Below are 15,310 nucleotides of genomic sequence, written 5' to 3' on the forward strand. Positions count from 1 at the left end.
AACGAGAGCAATTAGGGTAATCTAAATTGTCAAACCCTTGAAAGTAAAGGGATTAAATATGTTAACCCAAAACTTGAGGGAACTAAAACTACACGTTTGGCCACCAATTACCAACCTAAAGGAAGGGACCAAATAGCAATTTAGTTAAACCATATTCATTTAGTTGATTTTTTTTTTTGTTTTTTAAACTCAAATGAAGGTGAATTTTTTTTTATCTTTCACATTGATCATGCAAAATATACTTATAAACAAATCATAGAAAAACTTTGCTTCTTGACAAATTTAATAAGGTTACACTTAATAACATTTTCAAGTTAAGTGACAACATGCATTTTTTTTTTATTTCTCCACTACAATTGATCTTCTTTGAGTTGGATAACGCGTCCTCCACATTGACAAGCATACAATTTCTTTTTTAGGAAATAAAACTTGATCAAACTAAAAGTCTGTTTTCCCACAAAAGAAACATATTGCAGAAAAATTAAGGCAAGCATACATTTCCAATATTTTCACTTGAAAAGCCATCAAATTTTCTCATCTCATGTCGTCTCAAGCCTTGATTCCTTAGTCCTAGGTGCTCCAAGTTCAACATCATTAACTGAAATCCTTGAATTCTCAAGCCTTTCACCTTGGCCCCAAATAGCATAAGCTTCTTCTCCATGGGCAGCTTCATCACCAACCTCCATATCTTCCTCTGTCATTCTCAGTGGGACAACAAGTTGTATTAGAAGACAGATCAAACTCGTACTAACAACATTAAGAGCAACCACAAAAAGCACTCCAATAAGCTGCAATCCTATTTGTCTGAACCCATCACGGGCTTTGCTGTTGTGAAAGCCATAAAATAGGCCAGTATAACTTCCAGGCTTCCCATAGAACAAATTGCATAAATTCGGTTCGGCAAATAAACCAGTGAGGATTCCTCCAAGGCTTCCAGCCACAGCATGAGTGTGGAAAACAGCCATTGTGTCATCAACTCTTTGAAGTAGCTGAGACTTTTTGTGCACAACCATCATAGTGAACCAAGGTATAGCACCTGAGCAAAGTCCCATTAGTATGGCTGCCCATCCTTGAACAACACCTACAACCAAAAGATAAAAGGGTTCGTGATAAGTTGAGAAGTAGTCTAGCATGGCACATGCAACACGTACGAATTGAGAATATAATTTCATCTCATTTGTAACATTTTAGACTTTATTATTATTATTTAAATTAATTTGATATACACTTACTGACAGTACACATACTATCATGTTTGGCTAGTTGCATGACACATATGCAAAATTTGGGTTTCCAATTAAAATTTAGATTATGTATAGAAGATTAATCCTTATTACTTTCTATTAATGCAATCTTTACTTTTTCATTGAAGGTCTTACACTTTAATTAATTTACATTAACCTTTTTTCTTTCGCTATTCAACCTTCTCAATCGCTAAACTTTAGGAATCAAAAGCAAGAAGATTCTACAATTTCTTTAGGGTACCATTCTATTAGTTCAACACGACAGGTTATAATAAACTAATGGTATGTGATAATTAAAAGGGCCATTAAAGCAACCTCAACTATAGTACTACTTATTCAATTTTTTAGTCACATAAAATTAAGGTGTTGTAATGTGGCCGATTAACAATGTGGACGGCTTCAATGATGCTTCAAAGAAGAAGATAAACAGGAGAGTATTAAAGCATGTTGAAACGTAAAGACTCATAAAGTAACAAAACGGTATTGTATTGCAATAAAAATTTTAAAGATGCCCAAGTTAGTACCAATACAAACGGAGTGGGGAAAAAGCACAGAAGTGTATAGCTGTTGAGATAGTGATATTAGGTTGAACAAAAAAATCAAAAAGAATAACAGCAACAAGAATTAATCTTCTATTTACTGTAATAATATATACACTAGCAGAATTAAATGCATGACACATATACAAAATTTGGATTTCGAATTCAATTTAAAATTAGTTGTCATGCATTTGAATCTGATAATATATATACTGTCAATATATAAAAAATTAACCAACACGAGTAAGAAAAAGAAACAAGCTGAAAGATAATTATATACCAGCTGCTGGGGTGATACAAACTAAGCCAGTGATCATGCCTTGAACAACTCCAATAACAGAGGCTTTGCCAAAGAACACAATATCGAGTATAAGCCATGTTAATAAGCTGGTAGCAGTACAAACATGAGTGTTCAAGACTGCCAAAGAAGCGTCGATACTAGCAGCATAGGGGTCTCCACCATTGAACCCTGTCCACCCCATCCACAGCAGGCCAGCACCAGCTAGCATTAGCAAGATGTTGTTTGGAGGAAAATTTTGTCTGTCCTTTGTCAAACGAGGACCAACCTGATGATCATTTTTCGGAACAAAAAGTCTCATCAATTGTATAAGTTAAGTTATTCAATTTAGCATCTTTTAATTGTTTAAACTTTGTAGATTAGATGGAATTGAAATGTTGAAGTTTAGTTTTTCCTTGAAAAATGACCGTTTTTTCTTTTTTTTTTTTGAGAGTTTATATTAATGGCACCAATTCATATCTTATATCTAAATGACCTTTTTTTTTTTTGTATCTAAGAAAGCCAAAGCCAGTGAAACTTGAATTTTCTACAAGAATTAAGTAGCTTGGAATTTATTTCTATTTTCGGTAAAAGGTTACGACAATTTTGCTAAGCAAACAGACCAAAAGAAAAAACTATTGAAAGAATGCTATATGTCTTGTTCCTTTGAAGTGCGGTATAATGTTGAAAATTAAGTATTGAAAGAAAAAGGGCAAAATACACTTTACCTCCCGTATTTTAGTAATTTTTCACATAACCTCCTATAGTTTCATAAATTATATATAACCTTCTCATAATTTGGATTAAAGTGTTAAAATGACGAAAATGATCATTTGTAACAAAACTCATAAAAATGTCAAAACTATCCTTATTTAAAAACTACAATGGCTGATAAGGGGGTTGATACTACTACTTTTGTTAAATATAAATATGCTAAAACATAAAAGCACTAGACAAAACCCTGCCTTTTTACACTTAAAACTTCTAGATGAAGTTGTAAATTTCATTCTGGATCTTATTCAATAGTTGCAGCACAAATTTTCTTGGAAGATTGAATGTCAAGAAAAAGACGAGATATCCAAACTTCATCCCACTAGACAAATTAAGAACCTCGAAATTTTCCTTCGTTGTTAGCAAAGCAATACTCTACTTCTTTGAATAGTTTCACGGACACGTTTCTTGGAAAATTGCTTAATTACAAAATTCTAACAATGTCAGAATTTCATAGACATGTTTCTTGGATATCTTTAATCAAACTAAAGAAGAACTAGAAATGTAGGTGGAAATCTATAACTGAAGAACAAAAGTTAAGAAATCTCACGAGAAAAATTTACCCAATAAGCAGCTGTGAAGCCAGCAACTCCCGAAGATAAATGGATAACATAACCACCAGAATAATCAATGATCCCAGCTGATGATAGCCAACCGTTAAGAGACCAAATGGTATAAGCTCCAAATGTGTAAGAAAATGTTAGCCACAGAGGAACAAACAACATCCATGCATAAAAATTCATTCGTCCCAACACAGCCCCAGCAATCAAAATCAAAGTAATTGCAGCAAAAACAAACTGAAAAAACACCATAGTTGCATTTGGAAAATTGCCAGTAAATGCTTGTGACAACAGGTACTTTTGTTCCAAGGCAACGTTAATTTTCCCCCAGATTGGGATCAATTCGTTCCCAAAAGAAAGTTGATATCCCCAGCAAACCCAACAAACCAAAACAGAAGCAAAAGCATATAATGCCATGAAAGCTGAATTTACTGCCCATTTCTTCTTCACAGCTCCTCCATACAAGATTATCAGGCCTGGAACACTTTGTAAACCGACGAGCGTTGCTGCCGTGAGCTGCCATGCATTGTCTCCCTTGTTCATCCATTCAGGGTTAGCGTCATTAGGCTGCAGATTCTTAGGAAGCCAAAAATATGGAGGGGGTGGTGCGGAACTCATTTTTGATGGATTAATTCTCTTTAGAGTTCAATCCTAGACTCTAAAAAGATCAAGAAATTTTTGCAATATTGGTACATGCCGGTATAGCTTGTTTATATACACAAAATTCTTGAGTTCATGATTCTCACGATGAGCTGTCCTATGCCAGTATCTAGCTATTATAAAAAAAATTGCAGATTCTTTAATTTTTAATGGTTTTTCACCTTGAGATTATTGGTGGGTTCAAAACGATGTTGGATTTATTGATAGGGCTCAAGAACTTGAATGATGTTTTCAAAGTAATTCGTTTGGAGGTTGCTTAATTTTGTTGATCACTTCAAGGTCGTACGATGCTGAAAGTTTGCCATCAGCAACTTCGGGTTCGGGCTGCTGCAGCTGCTACCTACTTCGCCTGATTTGGAATACTGGTATTCATGAGCATTGAAAATGTATCACCAATATTTATGGAATACTACAAAATTGGCAATTCTTGTCTTCAATAGAAAATTTAGAGCTTCTTGATCAATAAAAGTGGAGGAAATACTAAAAACTAAAAGTGGACTAATTCTTCTCGAGTCCTTCGCCTAAGATGGTGGAGCTGTATATTGTGATTTACAGTCATAATATTAACACTAAGATAATCATAGCGATGAAAAGGGCAGGCAGTATCAAAGTTAATTAGTGGTAGTACAAACTTCAGAAATAGTACTATTTGAGAAAATATTTTACTTCTTGATTAACTTTTAGTCTTGAATGGTAATGTGTTATTGCTATTACTACTATAAAATTGATTGATTAGGAATCAGAATCTAGATTAAATGAATCTCTTCTGAAATGGGCTGTAAATAATTCTTTGATTCCTTTATTGATCTTGTTGCTAGTTGTCTATTCAGCTTGTTCTTTAGTTAGGTGTTCCATCATGTTGAAACAAGCAAATCCCTATGTAGACTTAGACCAATTGGAAGCAAGTAATACACATTGTCTAATTAATTTCATGCGATTTGGCAACTTAAACACAGTATCTCTAATTCGGCATGCAACTTGGGGACAATGTATCAAAAGTCATCTACAATTTCATTATGATATTTGAGAATTTGGCTATTGTTTTTTTATATATATATAAAATGAATTCAATATTCCAAGAAAGAGTAACAATATATAAACGAAAACTAACAAACAAATATGATAGCTGGCTCCATTGGCTTCAGTTTTTATATCCGGAATCTGCAGAAAATTGCAGTCCAAATTTATTGGACAAAATTTTACTATTCCACATCAAAATTGTAATACATACTAATTTACGGATTCATTTTCTAACACAAATCCAAGAACCCCCACTGTCAATTTGAATATAGTAGAGGTGGGATCACATGGTTTCATCTGGATCACTTGGAAGAATCATGAAGAGATTTTGATGTGAAGCTGGAGTGTTTCTTACTAAGTTCTTTGTTTGACATTTATAGTAGCATTTGATTATCTGTATTTTTCTCTTGAAGAATCTGCAAGGTACATGAAAATTATATATGAATGCTAATTTGATTTTATTTCTTGCTACTTTAAAACAATGTAATTACGTAGTTCTTTTTTTTTTTTAAAGCCACTATAATTAGTTTTTCTTATGAGGGAGTGTTTTTTTTTAATATGCACTTTGCATCGCATTAGTTAATTGTAGAATCATTGGCTTGCATTTGCCTAATAATATCAAATGGTGTCTTCCCTTTATCCATCGAAATCGAAGGATTTTTTTTTAAAATTTTTACCCTTCGCTCCTTCCCATGCCCTTCATATCCCCAATGGTCTTGGTGTTTTCCCTTTATCCATCCAAATCGAAGGATTTTTTTTAATTCTCTCGTTTCTTCCCATATTCTTCCTATGTCAAAGTCCGCGATTCGTTTTGAATCCTAAATCTTACGCCACGAAGAAGTCTAAAAACCCTATTTTGATCATTGAGTCAACCCCAATAGTTTGCCTAATATTAAATGGGATCACTCATCAATCAAAATATAAAAAATAAAATGAAATGGTATCAATAATCATATTCTATCTGGCCTAAATAAAAATTCTTATTTATTCAGTCATCTTTGATTTGACTCTCGAGACATTTTTTGTTTATTTTTTCCCTTGTAATGATCAAAGTTAATTATTTAGCTAAATTTCTCCTAATTATTTAATAATTAATCTTTGACAAACAGGGATTTTATATGTTACAAGAAGCACATCTTACATTTAGAATTCTTTTATTTTATACATGGCATACACACATAAGATGCTCTGGATGCAAAAAAAAAAAAAAAAAAAAAAAAATCATCACAATATAGAGGTCTTTCTTTATATATGTTTTTTTTGCTACACAAATATTAGTATAGTATTATATATAAAAAAGAAATAAAATTAAAATTTAGGGTATTATATAGAAAAAAAGGAAAAATTGTTCAAAACGTTCTTCACATTTTGCAAAAATGACTTTTTTCATCATTTACTTTTAAAAGTATAAATTTACTTCCTTTACATATTTATATTGGTCAAATTTAATCCCTATTTAGATATTCAACTAATTTTTAATCGGAATTCCCTATGTGCTTTGCACGTAATCATTTTTTTAAGGGACAAAATTATCAAATCACATTTCACATAATCCGAACTATAGTTCCTCACATTTCATAAAATGAATTTTTTTCCATCACATTTCACAAAATGAAACTTTTCGTCCCTCATTGATCATGTGTACGAAATTTTTTTATAAACCTATGTATATATCTATTTGATTTTATTGAATTACATGCTACTCGTACTGTTCAATGAAATCAAATAGACATAAATATAAATTTTCAAAAATAAGAAAAAATTATTTGTACACATAATTAATGAGAAATAAAAAACTTGTTTTGTGAAATGTGAGGAATAAAAAAATTTATTTTGTGAATTGTGAGGAATTATAGATCAAATTATGTAGAATATAATTTAACAATTTTTCCCTAAAAAATGATTACGTGCAAAGCATGTGATGGATTTCGATAAAAAATTAGTCGAAAAATTTAGATAAGAATCAAATTTGATCAATATTAATTTATAAAGAACGTAAAATTATACTTTTAAAAGTAACAAGCTAAAATAAGTTATTTTACAAATTGTGATACACGTTTTTTAACTATTTTTCCAAATTAAAATTAAGGGAAAAAACGAGAGGGTTTACTGAAAACTCCATTAAAACAGAACAAACGGAGGGAGCTGTTTTCTGCAGCTTCCAAAACTCTCCTCTTTCTTCCTTCTCCAAACTCCGGCCATTCGTCTCCCTGACGTGGTGGTCTGACTCACTGAGTTAACCGGAACGAGTCTAGTCAAGTGGAGTTCAACGCACAGACATGTATAGGAAGAAAGCTACGCTTCTTACTACTTTCAACTCTCTCGCAACTCTCCCAAAGGTACGCAGATATCCCAACTCTCAGAGCTGCATAAAGACCCTTGCTTTATTGTGTAATTTCAGTACTGCCACTGAAAGATCAGATTTTAGATCAGATTTTGATACCTCCACTGAGATTAATAGCGATTATTATGCTGATTATAAGCAAAACAATAATGGGTTTTATAGAAATAATAGTGGGAAGGTGGGAAATTGGAACGTTGGAGGAAAGTATGGGCAATTTGAGGAAAATCCACATGGGTTTTATGTTAGAAACGGAAATCAAACTGGGGTGGTTTATCAGCAAAACCCTAGTAGGGTTTATCCCATAAACCCTAGGCAGCAAAACCCAGTTGGCAAAAGTGGGGTTTTTGCAAGTAATAGTGATAGCAATATGTCTTTTGATGGCTTTAAGAAGGGGTTTCAGCCGAACCAGGAAGAGCGAAATGGGGATTTCATGCCTATAAATGAGTTTCAGCACGGTTCAGGTGGGCAAAATGTGAATTTTGGGAGGGAAAGCTATGAAAGTATGCAACAGAATTCAGGTGCAATTTATCAGAGACGAGAGGGGGGAAATGGGAATTTTACAAATGGGCATTTCAGAGAGGGCCATAGAACTCAGCTTCAGCAGAGCTCGGTTGGTAGAAGTGGGAATTTGAGTAATGGGGGTTCAGTTGGGGCTGAACGGAATCTAAATTGGAATCACAGAACCAATCCAGCATTACAGACGGGTGGTTTCTCTGATGGTTATGGTGGAGCGTCACAGCATAATGGAATGAGCCATAATGTGGGGAAGGTTGGAACTTTGCAGCAAAATTCTCAGAATATTCATGCTGGAAGACCTGGAAATATTGAACAAATGCAGGGCGGCTATGGTAATGCACGAATGCGTCAGCAAATTATAAGTGAAGATTTGAAAGCGGGTGATGAGTCAAGTGGAAATTATGGAGATATGAATATGACAGGCAGGATTGAGGAGCTTGATCATTACGTTGAAGAGGGTAAACTGGAGGAAGCAGTGAAAGTTTTGGGGTTGTTAGGGGAGCAGGGTATCAAAGTTGATTTGCCTCGTTATTTAGCCTTGATGACTGCATGTGGCAAGGATAAAGCTCTTGAAGAGGCAAAGTGCATTCATCAACATCTTATGAGATCGATACCTAATCTTGAAGTTAGTACTTACAATAAGATTCTTGAGATGTACTGTCAATGCAGAGCGATGGAGGATGCTTATAGTATATTTGAGAAGATGCCACAACATAACTTGACTTCTTGGGACATTATGATTGCTGGGCTTGCTAAGAATGGTCATGGAGAAAATGCCATTGAATTGTTCACGGAATTCAAAGAGTTGGGACTGAAACCTGATGGTCAAATGTACCTTGGTGTTTTTAGTGCATGTGCTGACTTACTTGACACCACTGAGGGCATGTTGCATTTTGAAGCAATGAGCAAAGATTATGGCATTGTTCCATCCATGGAACACTACGTGAGTGTGGTGGACATGCTTGGAAGTGCAGGATATCTGGATGAAGCTTTAGAGTTCATTGAAAAGATGCCAGTGCAGCCAAGTGTGGAAGTCTGGGAAACTCTGATGCATCTTTCTAGAGTTCAGGGTAACATGGAGCTTGGGGACCATTGTGCTGAGCTTGTAGAGCTTCTGGATCCATCTCGACTGAATGAACAATCAAGGGCAGGTCTCATACCATTCAAAGCTTCAGACCTTTCTAAAGGGAAGGAAAAGAGGAAAGCTGATGGTCATAATCCTCTTGAGGTTAGGAGCCGGGTCCATGAATTCAGGGCAGGAGATAGATCTGATCCTGATCATGAAAAATTATATGCACTGCTTCGGGGACTGAAGCATCAAATGAAAGAGGCTGGTTATATTCCAGAAACTAAAGTTGTGCTCCATGACATTGACCAAGAATCGAAGGAGGAAGCTGTGCTCGGACATAGTGAGAGACTTGCTGTTGCCAAGGGTCTCTTAAATACCCCTGCTAGGTCTGCAATGCGGATAATTAAAAATCTTCGTATCTGTCTTGATTGTCATAATGCTATGAAGATTATCTCAAAGCTGGTTGGTAGGGAACTTATTATGCGAGATGCCAAGAGATTTCACCATTTTAAAGATGGGGTATGTTCTTGTCGGGATTATTGGTGAAGACCACTTTGAGGTACTATTTAGATTCTTCTTCATATGATGGTCAAGGGACCTCTAACTTAAACTCTCTTAGCATGAGAACACATCTAGATTCTTTTTTGAAAATATTTGTTACATAGAGTGTGTTCCCCTACTTTCCTCTTGTGCACACAGAAGAAATAGAGATGGAAAACATGGCAGATGTATATGGGAACAGGAATGGGTCTTTCATTTGGCTCAGTATTGTTGTCCAATCTTTCAATGGTCAATTAGAACAATAAATATTTTTATATTCTTCATTAGCATTTGCATGGGGTAATATGAACTTGTTGACAGGATGATTCTCAAAGCTTATATCTTTTGAAGACTTTTCTCTGATGGACGTTGGTTCCTTGAGGTCTGGGAATGTATTATGAGATCAAACTGCATTCCTGATTAGATAGCCTCGTAGCGTTCCATGTTAGAAGTTCCTGTTAGCTTGTGGTGAAGTTTTGACTGTTACTCATTTCCTTCTGTTTTTAGTGTGAGGAGTATTTTTTTTTTTTTAGTTCCGGTGTGAAGAATCCAACCTGACTTGTCTAGAATCTTGGATGAACTTGGAACAGCTCTAGATAGATAAGATACTTCTTATTTTACATTGCGGAATACTTATTTATGTGGGATATGTAGATCATTTTATTGATGTAAAGAAGCAGATTATACATTTTGAAAGGCATAGTCCTTGAATTAACTTGAGCAGTGAATATCTTATCTGGAATCCTTTTGTTCATTGCATACAGTAGCAATATAACATGTTGTGCAAGTTTTGTGTTCTGAATAGTGGCTTTGGATGGATACTTAGAGAGTGACCGTTGATTTGTTTCTGTTGGTAAATGTTGAAGAAATATTCACCTAGGGGCAGATAACTAACTAAAATGGAAGGATTTGGAAGTTTCTCATATTGGATTTATTTCTTTCTTCAACCAGAAAATCAATGTGTACGAGTGGAAACTTGTTAGTGCATTCAAGGGTGTACCCCTGCAACATTTATGATATAATAATAGAAGAGCGTGTCATTATAATTTACAGTAAGTATTTATAAAGTGTACCTTGACCAAAATCTAATTAAATTGTTGCAGTAGCCTGTAGGAGCTCTGGATCTTCTTGCAACTTCCAATATCTAACTACTCTTAATAGCAATAAATATATCAGACAGATTTTTTCATCTAAGTTTCTGGGAAGAGAGGTACAAGAGTTTCTTTTGCCAAATTTAAGTGAAGATTAAGCCAATAAATTTATCTTCAGAATCATCTTTAGTATGTATTGTCTCACAACCTATTGGATTTCAACCTGCCAAGTTTAACTGCATTACCAACTTATTTAGTACTTGATCCAAAAATAGGCAGTAAATCAGTAAGACAATTATCAGAAGTATCAGGAGTCTGGCAGCCCTGCGACAAAGAGGATTCATGTTTATTCAAAATTTTGCAAATCACATTACTTTCTTTAGTATGGATTCTTGGTAAAGCACAAGTGCCAGAGTACATCAATAAACTTCAGAAGCTTTGTTTAGACCAGAAAATAGAGGACAATGAAACATCATGAAGCTATAGTCCTCATCCTATCCACAACATTTTGTACTGAACAATTAGTATTTGAATCTGATGCCTCTGCCCCAGCTCATGTATTTGGATATCAGAAGGAAATCAATAGAGTTGAACAAATTATTCATTCATGGTGGTGTGGCTTGGGTGAAGCAAATGAAGGGAAGCTTGTGAGATGTCTAAGGGAGGGGCCAGCTCCATGAATGGACTACTTGTTGGTTTATGCCTAAACTAGCTTTTGTTTGGGATATTGAAGATATTAGTCGTTAAGAACTTCTTGGTGTTATGTTTCTTTTAAGCTAATATAATAACTATATTACCTGTTCATCTCCTTGGTTGCTTACCTTACCTGATAGAAATTGTGTCTTACTGAGTTTCGGACTTTGCTCTGCAGATGTGTTACTCAATGTGGTGCCTCTCTTTCTCTCTCTCTCTCTCTCTGACACGTGTGTGTGTCTGAAAATTTCCAGAAAGAAACGGAATGTGAAAACAATTGTATGAGCTTTTTGAAGCAGAGATGAAGTCTGCGCGCTTAATTTCATGTTGCATAGAAGAAACAATTAGTGTGTTTGGATTGAGAAGATTTGAAATAAAATAATTTGCTTCACAAATTCCAATCACTTTTTTATCTCACATACATCACATCACAAAAAGTGCTACAGTAATTATCTCAAATAAATCATCCAAATAAGCTCCTATCCAAACAAACTAATGTTGCGTGGAGCCCATGGACACTGAATGACATTTTGCATATTGGCTATCTACATACTAAATTGCCATGTGCATTCAATAATTTCTCAACACCTTATTAATTCGTCAGTTGGCCACGGAAGTCACTTATGGGCTCAGATTAAGTTGAAGGGATTTCTGAAACTGTTTGGAAAGAAACTTTTATGGCATTTTAGATAATAGATAGATTATAATTTAACAGATCTCTTAAACACAGCCAATTATTCATTTCCAGAGGGGGCATGTATAGAAAAGATGGTATGAACTAAGAGCCAAAGCATATGAAGTGGTTAGCATCTCAGAGAAGAAAGCAAAAGAACAAAATATGTGAAGGATTTGGTTATGTCTAAAGAATAGATGAAGGTATTTGAGCTTCTTGTCTTTTGTTTTATGACTGATTTGGCAGTTATCCAAATCATTTCAGGTTTTGGAACAATAATCTGTGTACTATAAAGAAATTATGTGTAATCCATTTATTCTTTCGAAAGGAGTGCTTTTGCTGCTTAGTGTGCTTTCTTTGTTGGTGCTGGTTTTCTATTCTAGGTGTAACAGAAGTGGCACTGACTTTTCATCAGTCATTATTTAACTGCCATTTGTTTGTGTAATTTAATATAAACCCTTTCTGGTCATTCCAACCTTATGGACAGGATATATACTGGAAGTTTGGAAGTTGCCTGCCATTTCGCAGTCTGTATGAGTAGTGTGTTCTTTCTCATGGTTTGAATTGAAGTTGCTTGTCGGGAAGCTCAAGCTTCCACTGTAGCTTTTTGGCAATCAAAGCCCAAGTTGTTTTTCCCAGAAAACTCAGATGCTCTGCTCTTCTGCTAACCTTTTTTTTTTAATTATTTACATTTGATAGATGTTGTTGAATTTTCTGTCCCGTAAAATGCTAAAATCCTGCCTAGTATATATCTTTTTTCTTGTTTTGCCCATTTATCTTCTTTTTTAGTGCATCTAATGTGATCTTTTTTTGGGTCCTTTTGTTGAACATGTTTTACTTGTTATGACATTTTGTTTGGTTGCATGTGACATACTATATGTCGTAATGTTCTTGTTTCTAGTCTATTTGGGTTTACTACTCTGCCTACTATCTGCTTTGCTTGGTGAATTTGCTGCTCCCCACCTGTGATTCCCACTGCCATCAATGGTTTATCTTTCAACCATATTTCATTACCCTGGCCTGGATGCATTAAGTGAAATTGGGGATTCACCTTATTGCCTATTTTACTATGTTAAAGTTCGGCATTACTTTTTCTGGGGTTATTTTGAACTGTTTGCACTCTTTTGTCAGTTGCAATTTGTATCGTGGCATGCATAACCATGTCTACGATTAATCAGATTTTCGGCCGATACCATTACTGCTTCTCTGGTTTCTGTGTTATAGGGGGAAATTCATTCTTGTGGGTCTGCTTCATTTAGGCTTCTGGTAGGAAGATCTAGATGTTCAAAACTATCTACTGAAGTGAAAGTTAATCCTTGCAGTACAAAGTTCTTGGCCAGTTGCTGTGCCATAAATTATAAATTTGTTTCGCAATTTAATTAAAGCAGCTTAATTAAGGTTTTCCCTGATTTCTTAAATGGCTTCTTTTGATCTGTCTTGATCCCTTAGTTTTTTTACTCTAACTTCTCTTATGTTCCCTTTCCTATTTACTTTTCTTCTTTTGTTTTCTAAGACTAGGATGGCTGGGAGATTTTTTTCTTCAAAGAATCAGTAGTGGTTCCCCACTTACTCCTTGACAAGGTGAAATGTGCTACCAATTAGGCTGCGTTTCGTTGTCAATGACCGGGATTCTTGAGAAGTGCTCCCCGAGTCTCGTTATCAGGTTCACTATTACAGAGTACATAGTTTGACAAAATTTTCCAATGAGAACAATCATACAAGGGATGGTATACTTGGTATGAGCAGCCTGACAGCAACAAGTATTCAAGAGCTTCTCCAATTAGTCTTGAGAGTCTTGGCCTTTCTTCTCCAGTTCCAGGGTAACTGGTGAGATTCTCCAATTTCAGCCTTCAGAAACTGTGAAGGCTTTCTTGAGTAGTAGTAGTAGTAGCAGTAGTAATGGTTTTGACTCAAGGGCCAGGCAAATCTCATGGGCAACAGCTTCAGTCCTGACAAACCAGTGATTTTGACTTCCTTCTCTATTCCTGCAAAAGTCTTCCTGTACCACCCCACTTGTGAATGGGATCAGAAAAAATTCTCCGAAACTTTCAATCTCTTATAAGTTGATTGCTTTGTGTAAGCCTAGTAGTAAACTGTGCATAAGTGGAAGAAGAAGTGAAGAAAAGTAGAGAAGAGGAAAATGAGAAGTCGATTTCTTAAATCGACTCAGAAGTCAATTTTTGGAGGAATGGAATTTGCAGTATTAATGTAGATAGCCCAAATTATGACATAACTCAGAAGTTATCAAATATGTTGGCAAATCACTATCTTCTGCGGCAGCAACGACAAGATTAAACTTACAAAAACATTTTTTATCAGCAGGAAAAATCTCATAAATTCAGAATTTAGTCAAAAAAGAAAGAAGGTGCAACTCAGAGAGAAAAAAACCAGGGGGGGGGGGGGGGCGGGAGTATTATTACCTATACCAAAACAATGTTGAATTTTTTTTTACTAAAAAAAGTCTAGACTGTCTAGTGAGGATATTCTTTTCTTTTCTTCATTTTGTTTCACACTACTAGGGGGGAATGTTTGCGCATCGCGCGAGTGTTTTGTGTCTGTGGGGAAGGAAGTTTTTTTGTTGAACAAACAATAGTACATTATGAGAAGAAATAAAACTTAGTATGAAAAAATAAACGATATAATCAATCAATTCACACAACATTATAATAAAACTGTGTCAAATTGAAAGTCATTGATAATGCAGAAAGGCAGGGTAACACAGAAAACTAATCTTATTCCAAAATTCCCACCGAGAGTTCTTACTTGCTGTTGCTCCAAACCTATAAAATTATAACCAATCCAGACCAATTGAGGTTAAGCAACGCGATAAGAGTCGCTAATTGTAGGTACTAAGAACACATCGACAAAATTAAGGGAGGAACTGAAAAATTGGGGTGGGGTGAAATATAACCTCACTCTGAACCACCAGGAATGACTGGGATTGAAGAGCATTCTGAGTTGATTAGTATGAAGCCAGGTAGAATTATCCCAATCCTAAAATGCGAACAGGGAGAAACTGATAATCAATCGTTTATGCATTAACTTACCAACGGTTTGGCAATTGAATTGGGTGTAATTAATGACAAAATAATAGGTAATTTTAGAGTTGAGTTCGGATGGAAGAGAAAACGATGAGACAAATCGTTATAGACAAAGGCAAAAAGAGAAAACTTAACTCCTGAAACTGAAAGGGGATAAACTGACCAACGTTTGTGGCTCATAAATGTAGATTATAAATAATAGATAAATGAGTTCCTACCATTGATAGAGAAATCGTTGGCTCATTTCCTAAATCCAATTGTCATTCAAACGT

At 35.1% G+C, this 15,310-nt stretch overlaps 2 protein-coding genes across 5 annotated transcripts; one reads left to right on the plus strand and one right to left on the minus strand.

Annotated features, from left to right (window-relative positions):
- Positions 1-314: 314 nt before the first annotated feature.
- LOC113706038 (ammonium transporter 2 member 5-like) lies at positions 315-4,057 on the minus strand. The gene is made up of 3 exons (XM_027227935.2): positions 3,395-4,057; positions 2,064-2,349; positions 315-1,081 (listed from the first exon to the last, which is right to left on the minus strand). The coding sequence occupies exons 1-3, from the start codon at positions 4,007-4,009 to the stop codon at positions 540-542; spliced, it is 1,443 nt and encodes a 480-aa protein (XP_027083736.1). The 5' UTR covers positions 4,010-4,057; the 3' UTR covers positions 315-539.
- A 3,114-nt stretch (positions 4,058-7,171) lies between these two features.
- Positions 7,172-14,077, plus strand: LOC113707265 (pentatricopeptide repeat-containing protein At4g32450, mitochondrial). 4 transcript variants are annotated; one of them, XR_003452188.2, is made up of 3 exons: positions 7,172-9,559; positions 12,073-12,200; positions 13,511-14,077. XR_003452188.2 is itself a non-coding variant. In XM_027229500.2 (2 exons), exon 1 carries the CDS (start codon positions 7,351-7,353, stop codon positions 9,544-9,546), a length of 2,196 nt encoding a protein of 731 aa, XP_027085301.1. In that variant the 5' UTR covers positions 7,172-7,350; the 3' UTR covers positions 9,547-9,559; positions 13,511-14,077. The 4 variants fall into 4 exon arrangements, 3 of the variants coding, with proteins under 3 accessions (XP_027085301.1, XP_027085307.1, XP_027085303.1); XM_027229500.2 differs by lacking the exon at positions 12,073-12,200; XM_027229506.2 differs by lacking the exon at positions 12,073-12,200 and having other exon boundaries at positions 13,516-14,077.
- Positions 14,078-15,310: the final 1,233 nt, after the last annotated feature.

This window comes from Coffea arabica, chromosome 8c (genome assembly GCF_036785885.1).
Source record: "Coffea arabica cultivar ET-39 chromosome 8c, Coffea Arabica ET-39 HiFi, whole genome shotgun sequence".
Lineage (NCBI taxonomy): Eukaryota > Viridiplantae > Streptophyta > Magnoliopsida > Gentianales > Rubiaceae > Coffea > Coffea arabica.

Bases quoted from the DNA above. Each gene is read 5' to 3' on its own strand.
- LOC113706038 (XM_027227935.2), bottom strand. From the start codon at position 4,009: ATGAGTTCCGCACCACCCCCTCCATATTTTTGGCTTCCTAAGAATCTG. The intron at 2,350-3,394 runs GTAAATTTTTCT...AATGATCATCAG, and splicing joins GCTTCACAGCTGCTTATTGG to GTTGGTCCTCGTTTGACAAA. The intron at 1,082-2,063 runs GTATATAATTAT...TTTTGGTTGTAG, and splicing joins TTGTATCACCCCAGCAGCTG to GTGTTGTTCAAGGATGGGCA.
- LOC113707265 (XM_027229500.2), top strand. From the start codon at position 7,351: ATGTATAGGAAGAAAGCTACGCTTCTTACTACTTTCAACTCTCTCGCA.